At 43.9% G+C, this 13,567-nt stretch overlaps 1 protein-coding gene across 1 annotated transcript in view; it reads right to left on the reverse strand.

The window, feature by feature from the left end:
* Nucleotides 1–8,038: 8,038 nt before the first annotated feature.
* The window catches only part of LOC139393690 (NLR family CARD domain-containing protein 3-like), a 72,877-nt gene continuing 67,348 nt past the window's right edge, over nt 8,039–13,567 (reverse strand). Inside the window, exons 6-8 of the mRNA XM_071142034.1 lie at nt 9,122–9,295; nt 8,888–8,934; nt 8,039–8,577 (exon numbers count right to left, since the gene is read on the reverse strand). Of these exons, the coding sequence (XP_070998135.1) occupies nt 8,039–8,577; nt 8,888–8,934; nt 9,122–9,295 (760 nt within the window). The remainder of the gene's footprint in view (nt 8,578–8,887; nt 8,935–9,121; nt 9,296–13,567) is intronic.

Here is a 13,567-nt window from a genome sequence, read left to right on the forward strand (position 1 = left end):
GGGGACTGAGGGTTATGAGAGAACCCACACATCACTAGCTTCTCTTTATTCAACCTGCCATCTACCCACCTGGGGACTGAGGGTTATGAGAGAACCCCCACATCACTAGCTTCTCTTTATTCAACCTGTCATCTACCCACCTGGGGACTGAGGGTTATGAGAGAACCCCCACATCACTAGCTTCTCTTTATTCAACCTGCCATCTACCACCTGGAGACTGAGGGTTATGAGAGAAACCCCACATCACTAGCTTCTCTTTATTCAACCTGTCATCTACCCACCTGGGGACTGAGGGTTATGAGAGAACCCCCACATCACTAGCTTCTCTTTATTCAACCTGCCATCTACCCACCTGGGGACTGAGGGTTATGAGAGAACCCCCACATCACTAGCTTCTCTTTATACAACCTGTCATCTACCCACCTGGGGACTGAGGGTTATGAGAGAACCCCCACATCACTAGCTTCTCTTTATTCAACCTGCCATCTACCACCTGGAGACTGAGGGTTATGAGAGAAACCCCACATCACTAGCTTCTCTTTATTCAACCTGTCATCTACCCACCTGGGGACTGAGGGTTATGAGAGAACCCCCACATCACTAGCTTCTCTTTATTCAACCTGCCATCTACCCACCTGGGGACTGAGGGTTATGAGAGAACCCCCACATCACTAGCTTCTCTTTATACAACCTGTCATCTACCCACCTGGGGACTGAGGGTTATGAGAGAACCCCCACATCACTAGCTTCTCTTTATTCAACCTGCCATCTACCCACCTGGGGACTGAGGGTTATGAGAGAACCCCCACATCACTAGCTTCTCTTTATTCAACCTGCCATCTACCACCTGGAGACTGAGGGTTATGAGAGAACCCCCACATCACTAGCTTCTCTTTATTCAACCTGCCATCTACCCACCTGGGGACTGAGGGTTATGAGAGAACCCCCACATCACTAGCTTCTCTTTATTCAACCTGCCATCTACCCACCTGGGGACTGAGGGTTATGAGAGAACCCCCACATCACTAGCTTCTCTTTATTCAACCTGCCATCTACCCACCTGGGGACTGAGGGTTATGAGAGAACCCCCACATCACTAGCTTCCCTTTATTCAACCTGCCATCTACCCACCTGGGGACTGAGGGTTATGAGAGAACCCCCACATCACTAGCTTCCCTTTATTCAACCTGCCATCTACCCACCTGGGGACTGAGGGTTATGAGAGAACCCCCACATCACTAGCTTCTCTTTATTCAACCTGCCATCTACCCACCTGGGGACTGAGGGTTATGAGAGTACCCCCACATCACTAGCTTCTCTTTATTCAACCTGCCATCTACCCACCTGGGGACTGAGGGTTATGAGAGAACCCCCACATCACTAGCTTCTCTTTATTCAACCTGCCATCTACCCACCTGGGGACTGAGGGTTATGAGAGAACCCCTACATCACTAGCTTCTCTTTATTCAACCTGTCATCTACCCACCTGGGGACTGAGGGTTATGAGAGAACCCCACATCACTAGCTTCTCTTTATTCAACCTGTCATCTACCCACCTGGGGACTGAGGGTTATGAGAGAACCCCCACATCACTAGCTTCTCTTTATTCAACCTGCCATCTACCCACCTGGGGACTGAGGGTTATGAGAGTACCCCCACATCACTAGCTTCTCTTTATTCAACCTGCCATCTACCCACCTGGGGACTGAGGGTTATGAGAGAACCCCCACATCACTAGCTTCTCTTTATTCAACCTGCCATCTACCCACCTGGGGACTGAGGGTTATGAGAGAACCCCCACATCACTAGCTTCTCTTTATTCAACCTGCCATCTACCCACCTGGGGACTGAGGGTTATGAGAGAACCCCACATCACTAGCTTCTCTTTATTCAACCTGCCATCTACCCACCTGGGGACTGAGGGTTATGAGAGAACCCACACATCACTAGCGTGTATGTTCTGCAGCCTTGTAAAGATAAGGAGGGGATGACTGGGAGGCAGGTTGGCATTTACTGTCATGAATCTTGCCCTGGAGGCAGTTCAGCAAAGAGGTCACTAGTTGGCACAGGCACAAAGTAATACAATCAGATTTTAATTCTAACCTTAACCCTGACCACACTGCTAATCCTTCTCTTAAATTAAGACCATAAAACAACATTATTTTCCACAGCCAATTTTGACTTTGTAGCTGGCATGTCTAGAGGAAATCACACAGTTCTGGCTCCAGGTCAAGATTCATGACAAACATCAACCTGTGACTGGCAGAGGCAATGAAGAATCGAACCCAACTGTTTTCACAATGAACAGGCTTTTTCTTGATTCAATTATGTTTAATTATGAAAAGTACAATATATCCTTGTATACAAGTACAACTATGGAGCGTATGTCCATATATAACACACAACAAATGATCACATTGGTATTTTAACAGTGTTATTGTTAGAGTTTAAATGTTTAAACAGAGGATCCATCTAAAACAGTATAAAACAAGATGATAAACAGAGGATCCATCTAAAACAGTATAAAACAAGATGATAAACAGAGGATCCATCTAAAACAGTATAAAACAAGATGATAAACAGAGGATCCATCTAAAACAGTATAAAACAAGATGATAAACAGAGGATCCATCTAAAACAGTATAAAACAAGATGATAAACAGAGGATCCATCTAAAACAGTATAAAACAAGTGCAGTATGTTCTGAGAATGTTACTTTAACGTCAACCCATAACGTCACACTATAACTTCATGGGAGTCTTGTGGAAAGACTGCATGTTGTTTTGGGTGGATTGAGTGACGTCTTCATCAACATTTGCAGAATATTCCTGTAATATTTTCACCTCTTGTCAGACGCCAACAGTCTAGTCGGCTGCAGACATTCATAAGGAGTTCTAGTAGTTTATTTGCCATTTGCAGGTATTAAAAGTAATACATACATTGTAATTCCTTGTTGGAGCTCTCTCACATATAGGACAGTACATACCAGAGGAGGCTGGTGAGGGGAGGACGGCTCATAATAATGTCTGGAACAGAGTGAATGAAATGGAACACATGGAAACCACGTGTTTGATACCATTCCACTTATTCCCCTCCAGCCATTACAAGCCTGTCCTCCCCAATTAAGGTCCCACCAACCTCCTGTGGTACAAACACAAACAGTAAAATGTATCATAAAAAATGCAAAGTGGTAAAATCAGTGAAAAAGCTGTTCTGTGTTTGTGTTGGTGTGTGTGTGTGTGTCCAGTGTGTGTGTGTGTGTCCAGTGAGTGTGTTTCCTGTGTGTTTGTGTCCAGTGTGTGTATGTCCAGTGTGTGAGTGTGTATGTGTGTGTGTGTGTTTGTGTTGGTGTGTGTGTCCAGTGAGTGTGTTTCCTGTGTGTTTGTGTCCAGTGTGTGTGTGTCAAGTGTGTGTGTGTCCTGTGTGTGATTGTGTGTGTGTCCGCTGTGTGTGTGTGTGTTTGTGCTGGTGTGTGTGTCCAGTGTGTGAGTGTGTGTCCAGTGTGTGAGTGTGTGTCCAGTGTGTGTGTGTGTGTCTCAGTGTGTGTGTGTGTGTTTGTGTTGGTGTGTGTGTCCAGTGAGTGTGTTTCCTGTGTGTTTGTGTCCAGTGTGTGTATGTCCAGTGTGTGAGTGTGTATGTGTGTGTGTGTGTTTGTGTTGGTGTGTGTGTCCAGTGAGTGTGTTTCCTGTGTGTTTGTGTCCAGTGTGTGTGTGTCAAGTGTGTGTGTGTCCTGTGTGTGATTGTGTGTGTGTCCGCTGTGTGTGTGTGTGTTTGTGCTGGTGTGTGTGTCTCAGTGTGTGAGTGTGTGTCCAGTGTGTGAGTGTGTGTCCAGTGTGTGTGTGTGTGTCTCAGTGTGTGTGTGTGTGTTTGTGTTGGTGTGTGTGTCCAGTGAGTGTGTTTCCTGTGTGTTTGTGTCCAGTGTGTGTGTGTCAAGTGTGTGTGTGTCCTGTGTGTGATTGTGTGTGTGTCCGCTGTGTGTGTGTGTGTTTGTGCTGGTGTGTGTGTCCAGTGTGTGAGTGTGTGTCCAGTGTGTGAGTGTGTGTCCAGTGTGTGTGTGTGTGTCCAGTGTGTGTGTGTCCAGTGTATGTGTGTCCAGTGTGTGTGTGTCCAGTGTGTGTGTGTCCAGTGTGTGTGTGTCTGTCTCAGTGTGTGTGTGTGTGTCTCAGTGTGTGTGTGTGTGTGTCCAGTGTGTGTGTGTGTCTGTCCAGTGAGTGTGTTTCCTGTGTGTTTGTGTCCAGTGTGTGTATGTCCAGTGTGTGAGTGTGTATGTGTGTGTGTGTGTTTGTGTTGGTGTGTGTGTCCAGTGAGTGTGTTTCCTGTGTGTTTGTGTCCAGTGTGTGTGTGTCAAGTGTGTGTGTGTCCTGTGTGTGATTGTGTGTGTGTCCGCTGTGTGTGTGTGTGTTTGTGCTGGTGTGTGTGTCCAGTGTGTGAGTGTGTGTCCAGTGTGTGAGTGTGTGTCCAGTGTGTGTGTGTGTGTCCAGTGTGTGTGTGTCCAGTGTGTGTGTGTCCAGTGTGTGTGTGTCCAGTGTGTGTGTGTCCAGTGTGTGTGTGTCTGTCTCAGTGTGTGTGTGTGTGTCTCAGTGTGTGTGTGTGTGTGTCCAGTGTGTGTGTGTGTCTGTCCAGTGAGTGTGTTTCCTGTGTGTTTGTGTCCAGTGTGTGTATGTCCAGTGTGTGAGTGTGTATGTGTGTGTGTGTGTTTGTGTTGGTGTGTGTGTCCAGTGAGTGTGTTTCCTGTGTGTTTGTGTCCAGTGTGTGTGTGTCAAGTGTGTGTGTGTCCTGTGTGTGATTGTGTGTGTGTCCGCTGTGTGTGTGTGTGTTTGTGCTGGTGTGTGTGTCCAGTGTGTGAGTGTGTGTCCAGTGTGTGAGTGTGTGTCCAGTGTGTGTGTGTGTGTCCAGTGTGTGTGTGTCCAGTGTGTGTGTGTCCAGTGTGTGTGTGTCCAGTGTGTGTGTGTCCAGTGTGTGTGTGTCTGTCTCAGTGTGTGTGTGTGTGTCTCAGTGTGTGTGTGTGTGTGTCCAGTGTGTGTGTGTGTCTGTCCAGTGAGTGTGTTTCCTGTGTGTTTGTGTCCAGTGTGTGTATGTCCAGTGTGTGAGTGTGTATGTGTGTGTGTGTGTGTGTGTGTCCCATATATGTGTGTCCAGTGTGTGTTTGTGTGTGTGTGTCCAGTGTGTGTGTGTCCTGTCTATGTTTCCAGAGTGTGTGTGTGTGTGTATGTTTGTGTGTGTCCAGTGTGTGTGTGTCCATTGTGTGTCCATCCAGTGTGTGAGTTTGTATGTGTGTGTGTGTGTGTGTGTGTCCATTGTGTGTGTGTCCAGTGTGTGTGTGTGTGTGTGTGTGTGTGTGTGTCCAGTGTGTGTCCCATATGTGTGTGTTTGTGTGTGTGTGTGTCCAGTGTGTGTGTGTCCTGTCTATGTTTCCAGAGTGTGTGTGTGTGTATGTTTGTGTGTCCAGTGTGTGTGTGTGTGTCATAGTGTTTGTGTGTGTGTGTCCAGTATCTGTGTGTGTTTGTGTGTCCAGTGTGTGTCCAGTGTCTGTGTATGTGTGTGTGTGTGTGTGTCTCAGTGTGTGTGTGTGTGTCTCAGTGTGTGTGTGTGTGTCCAGTGTGTGTGTGTGTGTCTGTCCAGTGTGTGTTTGTGTGTGTGTTTGTGCTGGTGTGTGTGTCCAGTGTGTGTCCATTGTATGTGTGTCCAGTGTGTGTGTCTCAGTGTGTGTGTGTGTGTCCAGTGTGTGTGTGTGTCCAGTGAGTGTGTTTCCTGTGTGTTTGTGTCCAGTGTGTGTATGTCCAGTGTGTGAGTGTGTATGTGTGTGTGTGTGTGTGTGTGTCCCATATGTGTGTGTCCAGTGTGTGTTTGTGTGTGTGTGTCCAGTGTGTGTGTCCTGTCTATGTTTCCAGAGTGTGTGTGTGTGTGTATGTTTGTGTGTGTCCAGTGTGTGTGTCCATTGTGTTACCGTCCAGTGTGTGTGTGTGTGTGTGTGTGTGTGTGTCCATTGTGTGTGTGTCCAGTGTGTGAGTGTGTGTGTGTGTGTGTGTGTGTCCAGTGTGTGTCCCATATGTGTGTGTGTGTGTGTCCTGTCTATGTTTCCAGAGTGTGTGTGTATGTTTGTGTGTCCAGTGTGTGTGTGTGTCATAGTGTTGGTGTGTGTGTTTGTGTGTCCAGTGTGTGTCCAGTGTTTGTGTATGTGACCTGTGTGTGCGTGTTTGTGTCCAGTGTGTTTGTGTGTCCAGTGTTTGTATGTGTGTGTGTGTCCAGTGTTTGTGTGTGTGTGTCCCCTGAGTGTTCAGTGTGTGTTTGTGTGTGTCTGTTTTCTGTGTGTGTGTCCTGTATGTGTGTATGTCCAGTGTGTGTGTCCAGTGTGTGAGTGTGTGTGTTATGTGTGTGTGTCCAGTGTGTGTGTCCAGTGTGTGTGCGTCAGTGTGTGTCTTTGTGTCTTTGTGTTTTTCCAGTGTGTGTGTGTTCTGTGTGTGTATCTGTCCAGTGTGTGTTTGTGTGTGTGTGTGTGTTTGTCCTGTGTATGTGTCCTGTGTATGTGTCCAGTGTGTGTGTGTGTGTGTGTGTGTGTGTGTGTGTGTGTGTGTTTGTGTGTGTGTGTGTTTCAAATGTATGTGTGTGTGTGTCCTAGTGTTTGTGTGTCCTAGTGTTTGTGTGTGTCTTGTGTGTGTGTGTGTGTGTGTGTCCAGTATCTGTGTGTGTGTTTTCTGTGTGTGTGTGTCCTGTGTGTGTGTGTGTGTTTCCAATGTGTGTGTCCAGTGTGTGTGTGTGTGTGTGTGTGTCCAGTGTGTGTGTCCATTGTGTTACCGTCCAGTGTGTGTGTGTGTGTGTGTGTGTGTCCATTGTGTGTGTGTCCAGTGTGTGAGTGTGTGTGTGTGTGTGTGTGTGTCCAGTGTGTGTCCCATATGTGTGTGTGTGTGTGTCCTGTCTATGTTTCCAGAGTGTGTGTGTATGTTTGTGTGTCCAGTGTGTGTGTGTGTCATAGTGTTGGTGTGTGTGTTTGTGTGTCCAGTGTGTGTCCAGTGTTTGTGTATGTGACCTGTGTGTGCGTGTTTGTGTCCAGTGTGTTTGTGTGTCCAGTGTTTGTATGTGTGTGTGTTTCCAGTGTGTTTGTGTGTCCAGTGTTTGTGTGTGTGTGTCCCCTGAGTGTTCAGTGTGTGTTTGTGTGTGTCTGTTTTCTGTGTGTGTGTCCTGTATGTGTGTATGTCCAGTGTGTGTGTCCAGTGTGTGAGTGTGTGTTTTATGTGTGTGTGTCCAGTGTGTGTGTCCAGTGTGTGTGCGTCAGTGTGTGTCTTTGTGTCTTTGTGTTTTTCCAGTGTGTGTGTGTTCTGTGTGTGTATCTGTCCAGTGTGTGTTTGTGTGTGTGTGTGTGTTTGTCCTGTGTATGTGTCCTGTGTATGTGTCCAGTGTGTGTGTGTGTGTGTGTGTGTGTGTGTGTGTGTGTTTGTGTGTGTGTGTGTTTCAAATGTATGTGTGTGTGTGTCCTAGTGTTTGTGTGTCCTAGTGTTTGTGTGTGTCCTGTGTGTGTGTGTGTGTGTCCAGTATCTGTGTGTGTGTTTTCTGTGTGTGTGTGTCCTGTGTGTGTGTGTGTGTGTTTCCAATGTGTGTGTCCAGTGTGTGTGTGTGTGTGTGTGTGTCCAGTTTGTGTTTGTGTCCAGTGTTTTTCAGTCCAGTGTGTGTGTGTGTGTCTGTCCAGTGTGTGTCCAGTGTGTTTCAGTCCAGTGTGTGTGTGTGTCCTGTGTGTTTCAGTCCAGTGTGTGTGTGTGTGTGTGTGTGTGTCTGTCCAGTGTGTGTGTCCAGTTTGTTTCAGTCAAGTGTGTGTTTGTGTGTGTGTGTGTCTGTCCAGTGTGTGTGTCCAGTGTGTTTCAGTCAAGTGTGTGTGTGTGTGTGTGTGTGTGTGTGTGTGTGTCTGTCCAGTGTGTGTGTCCAGTGTGTTTCAGTCAAGTATGTGTGTGTGTGTGTGTGTGTCTGTCCAGTGTGTGTCCAGTGTGTTTCAGTGTGTGTGTGTGTGTGTGTGTGTGTGTGTATATTATTATTATTTATTTATTATTTACAGACACAGAGACACCGAGTCGCCATCAAAAGAAACCCCAAACCCAGGATAGATGGGCTCAGTGAATGTGGAGGTGAATGTGATCAGGTGGGTCAGTGTGTCAGAGGAGGCTCTATAGAAGGACAGAGTGCCGGCTGGCCAGTCCAGATACATTCCTACTCTGTGGGAGCTGGAGGAGGGGACGTCTATGGTAGTGAGATTATTATTGTGATAGGCAGAGTAACTGTTGTCATTGCAGACCAGACTCCAGGACTTGTCATTGTATCCAAGACAACAGTCCTCACCCCATCCTCTTCCTCTCCTGTTGATTCCTTTATATGTCACTCCTATAACAGCCCCTTCCCCAATCCACTCTCCCTCCCAGTAACAGCGCCCAGTCAGACCCTCTCTACACAGCACCTGTTTCCAGTCCTCAAATCTCTCTGGGTGATCAGGATACGGCTGCTTCTCTCTCCTACATGTCACCTTTCTGTTCTCCTCAGACAGAGAGAGGCGTCTGTTTACTGTGTTTGGGTCCAGGGTGAGATCACAGACATCTGATGGATGAAACCAGACACAATATTAGAAATCATCATCATTCACATTAGAATGTTAATTCACTTTTCACTAATTAATTTAATGTAGATGTTTCTAGGTATCAAAAGGAGAAGTTAAGGTAACTTGAGACTTGTTGAATGATCATATGTTATACTGTAAGGTAATATAAAACACACTTATTACCATTAATTACACACACACACACACACACACACACACACACACACACACACACACACACACACACTTTGGCTTAACTTGAATTAAGACTTATTCTTAGTCATATTCTTCACATCAGTCAACACTCACATTTTCTAAGCCCAGGTTTTATTCTGTTCTCTCCACCATGTTCCACACTGTAGCGGTAAGCAGAAGAACAGACAGTCATTGAGGGATACACCTGAACTCACACACTGGACACACAAGCACACACACAACATTGTCCAGATAATTCTGTCCAAGTGGTGGTCAGAATGTTTGTCTTAACCAGCCTGATAAGTTCAACATGTCTGATATGAACATTGACATTAACCCTCTACATACTTGAGTTTCTCCAGTCTGCAGTGTGGATCCTCCAGTCCAGCAGAGAGCAGTCTGACTCCTGAGTCTCCTGGGTGATTGTAGCTCAGGTCCAGCTCTCTCAGGTGTGAGGGGTTTGACCTCAGAGCTGAGACCAGAGAAGCACAGCCTTCCTCTGTGACTAGACAGCCTGACAGCCTGCAAAGAGTCAAATCATATTAAAATCACACTGCTATTCTTTGGTGGTGAAAATAGTGGCAGTATATTTTTTCAACATTTTCAGATACATCAGTGTCCTGAAACCTTCCATATCTATTCATCATCAGAGATTACAACAAAACATGCTAACCTCTCACCATTATCAATAACAGAGACTACAACAAAACATGCTAACCTCTCACCATTACCAATAACAGAGACTACAACAAAACATGCTAACCTCTCACCATTACCAATAACAGAGGCTACAACAAAACATACTAACCTCTCACCATTACCAATAACAGAGGCTACAACAAAACATGCTAACCTCTCACCATTACCAATAACAGAGGATACAACACAACACTCTAACATCACACCATTACCAATAACAGAGGCTACAACAAAACATGCTAACCTTTCACCATTACCAATAACAGAGGATACAACAAAACATGAAAACCTCTCACCATAACCAATAACAGAGGCTACAACAAAACATGCTGACCTCTCACCATTACCAATAACAGAGGCTACAACAAAGCATACTAACCTCTCACCATTACCAATAACAGACTACAACAAAACATGCTAACCTCTCACCATTACCAATAACAGAGGCTACAACAAAACATGCTAACCTCTCACCATTACCAATAACAGAGGATACAAAAAAACATACTAACCTCTCACCATTACCAATAACAGAGGCTACAACAAAACATGCTAACCTCTCACCATTACCAATAGCAGACTACAACAAAACATGCTAACCTCTCAACATTACCAATAACAGAGGCTACAACAAAACATGCTAACCTCTCACCATTACCAATAACAGAGGCTACAACAAACATGCTAACCTCTCACCTTTACCAATAACAGAGATTACAACAAAACATGCTAACCTCTCACCATTATCAATAACAGAGGATACAACAAAACATGCTAACCTCTCACTATTACCAATAACAGAGGATACAACAAAACATGCTAACCTCTCACCATTACCAATAACAGAGGCTACAACAAAACATACTAACCTCTCACCATTACCAATAACAGAGGCTACAACAAAACATGATAACCTCTCACCATTACCAATAACAGAGGATACAACACAACACTCTAACCTCACACCATTACCAATAACAGAGGCTACAACAAAACATGCTAACCTTTCACCATTACCAATAACAGAGGATACAACAAAACATGAAAACCTCTCACCATAACCAATAACAGAGGCTACAACAAAACATGCTGACCTCTCACCATTACCAATAACAGAGGCTACAACAAAGCATACTAACCTCTCACCATTACCAATAACAGAGGCTACAACAAAACATGCTAACCTCTCACCATTACCAATAACAGAGGCTACAACAAAACATGCTAACCTCTCATAATTACCAATAACAGAGGCTACAACAAAACATGCTAACCTTTCACCATTACCAATAACAGAGGATACAACAAAACATGAAAACCTCTCACCATAACCAATAACAGAGGCTACAACAAAACATGCTGACCTCTCACCATTACCAATAACAGAGGCTACAACAAAGCATACTAACCTCTCACCATTACCAATAACAGAGGCTACAACAAAACATACTAACCTCTCACAATTACCAATAACAGACTACAACAAAACATGCTAACCTCTCACCATTACCAATAACAGAGGCTACAACAAAACATGCTAACCTCTCACCATTACCAATAACAGAGGCTACAACAAAACATGCTAACCTCTCACCTTTACCAATAACAGAGATTACAACAAAACATGCTAACCTCTCACCATTATCAATAACAGAGACTACAACAAAACATGCTAACCTCTCACCATTACCAATAACAGAGACTACAACAAAACATGCTAACCTCTCACCATTACCAATAACAGAGGCTACAACAAAACATACTAACCTCTCACCATTACCAATAACAGAGGCTACAACAAAACATGCTAACCTCTCACCATTACCAATAACAGAGGATACAACACAACACTCTAACATCACACCATTACCAATAACAGAGGCTACAACAAAACATGCTAACCTTTCACCATTACCAATAACAGAGGATACAACAAAACATGAAAACCTCTCACCATAACCAATAACAGAGGCTACAACAAAACATGCTGACCTCTCACCATTACCAATAACAGAGTCTACAACAAAGCATACTAACCTCTCACCATTACCAATAACAGACTACAACAAAACATGCTAACCTCTCACCATTACCAATAACAGAGGCTACAACAAAACATGCTAACCTCTCACCATTACCAATAACAGAGGATACAAAAAAACATACTAACCTCTCACCATTACCAATAACAGAGGCTACAACAAAACATTCTAACCTCTCACCATTACCAATAGCAGACTACAACAAAACATGCTAACCTCTCAACATTACCAATAACAGAGGCTACAACAAAACATGCTAACCTCTCACCATTACCAATAACAGAGGCTACAACAAACATGCTAACCTCTCACCTTTACCAATAACAGAGATTACAACAAAACATGCTAACCTCTCACCATTATCAATAACAGAGGATACAACAAAACATGCTAACCTCTCACTATTACCAATAACAGAGGATACAACAAAACATGCTAACCTCTCACCATTACCAATAACAGAGGCTACAACAAAACATACTAACCTCTCACCATTACCAATAACAGAGGCTACAACAAAACATGATAACCTCTCACCATTACCAATAACAGAGGATACAACACAACACTCTAACCTCACACCATTACCAATAACAGAGGCTACAACAAAACATGCTAACCTTTCACCATTACCAATAACAGAGGATACAACAAAACATGAAAACCTCTCACCATTACCAATAACAGAGACCACAATAAAACATGCTAACCTCTCACCATTATCAATAACAGAGACTACAACAAAACATGCTAACATCTCACCATTACCAATAACAGAGACTACAACAAAACATGCTAACCTCTCACCATTACCAATAACAGAGGCTACAACAAAACATACTAACCTCTCACCATTACCAATAACAGAGGCTACAACAAAACATGCTAACCTCTCACCATTACCAATAACAGAGGATACAACACAACACTCTAACATCACACCATTACCAATAACAGAGGCTACAACAAAACATGCTAACCTTTCACCATTACCAATAACAGAGGATACAACAAAACATGAAAACCTCTCACCATAACCAATAACAGAGGCTACAACAAAACATGCTGACCTCTCACCATTACCAATAACAGAGGCTACAACAAAGCATACTAACCTCTCACCATTACCAATAACAGACTACAACAAAACATGCTAACCTCTCACCATTACCAATAACAGAGGCTACAACAAAACATGCTAACCTCTCACCATTACCAATAACAGAGGATACAAAAAAACATACTAACCTCTCACCATTACCAATAACAGAGGCTACAACAAAACATGCTAACCTCTCACCATTACCAATAGCAGACTACAACAAAACATGCTAACCTCTCAACATTACCAATAACAGAGGCTACAACAAAACATGCTAACCTCTCACCATTACCAATAACAGAGGCTACAACAAACATGCTAACCTCTCACCTTTACCAATAACAGAGATTACAACAAAACATGCTAACCTCTCACCATTATCAATAACAGAGGATACAACAAAATATGCTAACCTCTCACTATTACCAATAACAGAGGATACAACAAAACATGCTAACCTCTCACCATTACCAATAACAGAGGCTACAACAAAACATACTAACCTCTCACCATTACCAATAACAGAGGCTACAACAAAACATGATAACCTCTCACCATTACCAATAACAGAGGATACAACACAACACTCTAACCTCACACCATTACCAATAACAGAGGCTACAACAAAACATGCTAACCTTTCACCATTACCAATAACAGAGGATACAACAAAACATGAAAACCTCTCACCATAACCAATAACAGAGGCTACAACAAAACATGCTGACCTCTCACCATTACCAATAACAGAGGCTACAACAAAGCATACTAACCTCTCACCATTACCAATAACAGAGGCTACAACAAAACATGCTAACCTCTCACCATTACCAATAACAGAGGCTACAACAAAACATGCTAACCTCTCATCATTACCAATAACAGAGGCTACAACAAAACATGCTAACCTTTCACCATTACCAATAACAGAGGATACAACAAAACATGAAA

Source organism: Oncorhynchus clarkii, unplaced genomic scaffold (assembly GCF_045791955.1).
Source record: "Oncorhynchus clarkii lewisi isolate Uvic-CL-2024 unplaced genomic scaffold, UVic_Ocla_1.0 unplaced_contig_11072_pilon_pilon, whole genome shotgun sequence".
Classification (NCBI taxonomy): domain Eukaryota; kingdom Metazoa; phylum Chordata; class Actinopteri; order Salmoniformes; family Salmonidae; genus Oncorhynchus; species Oncorhynchus clarkii.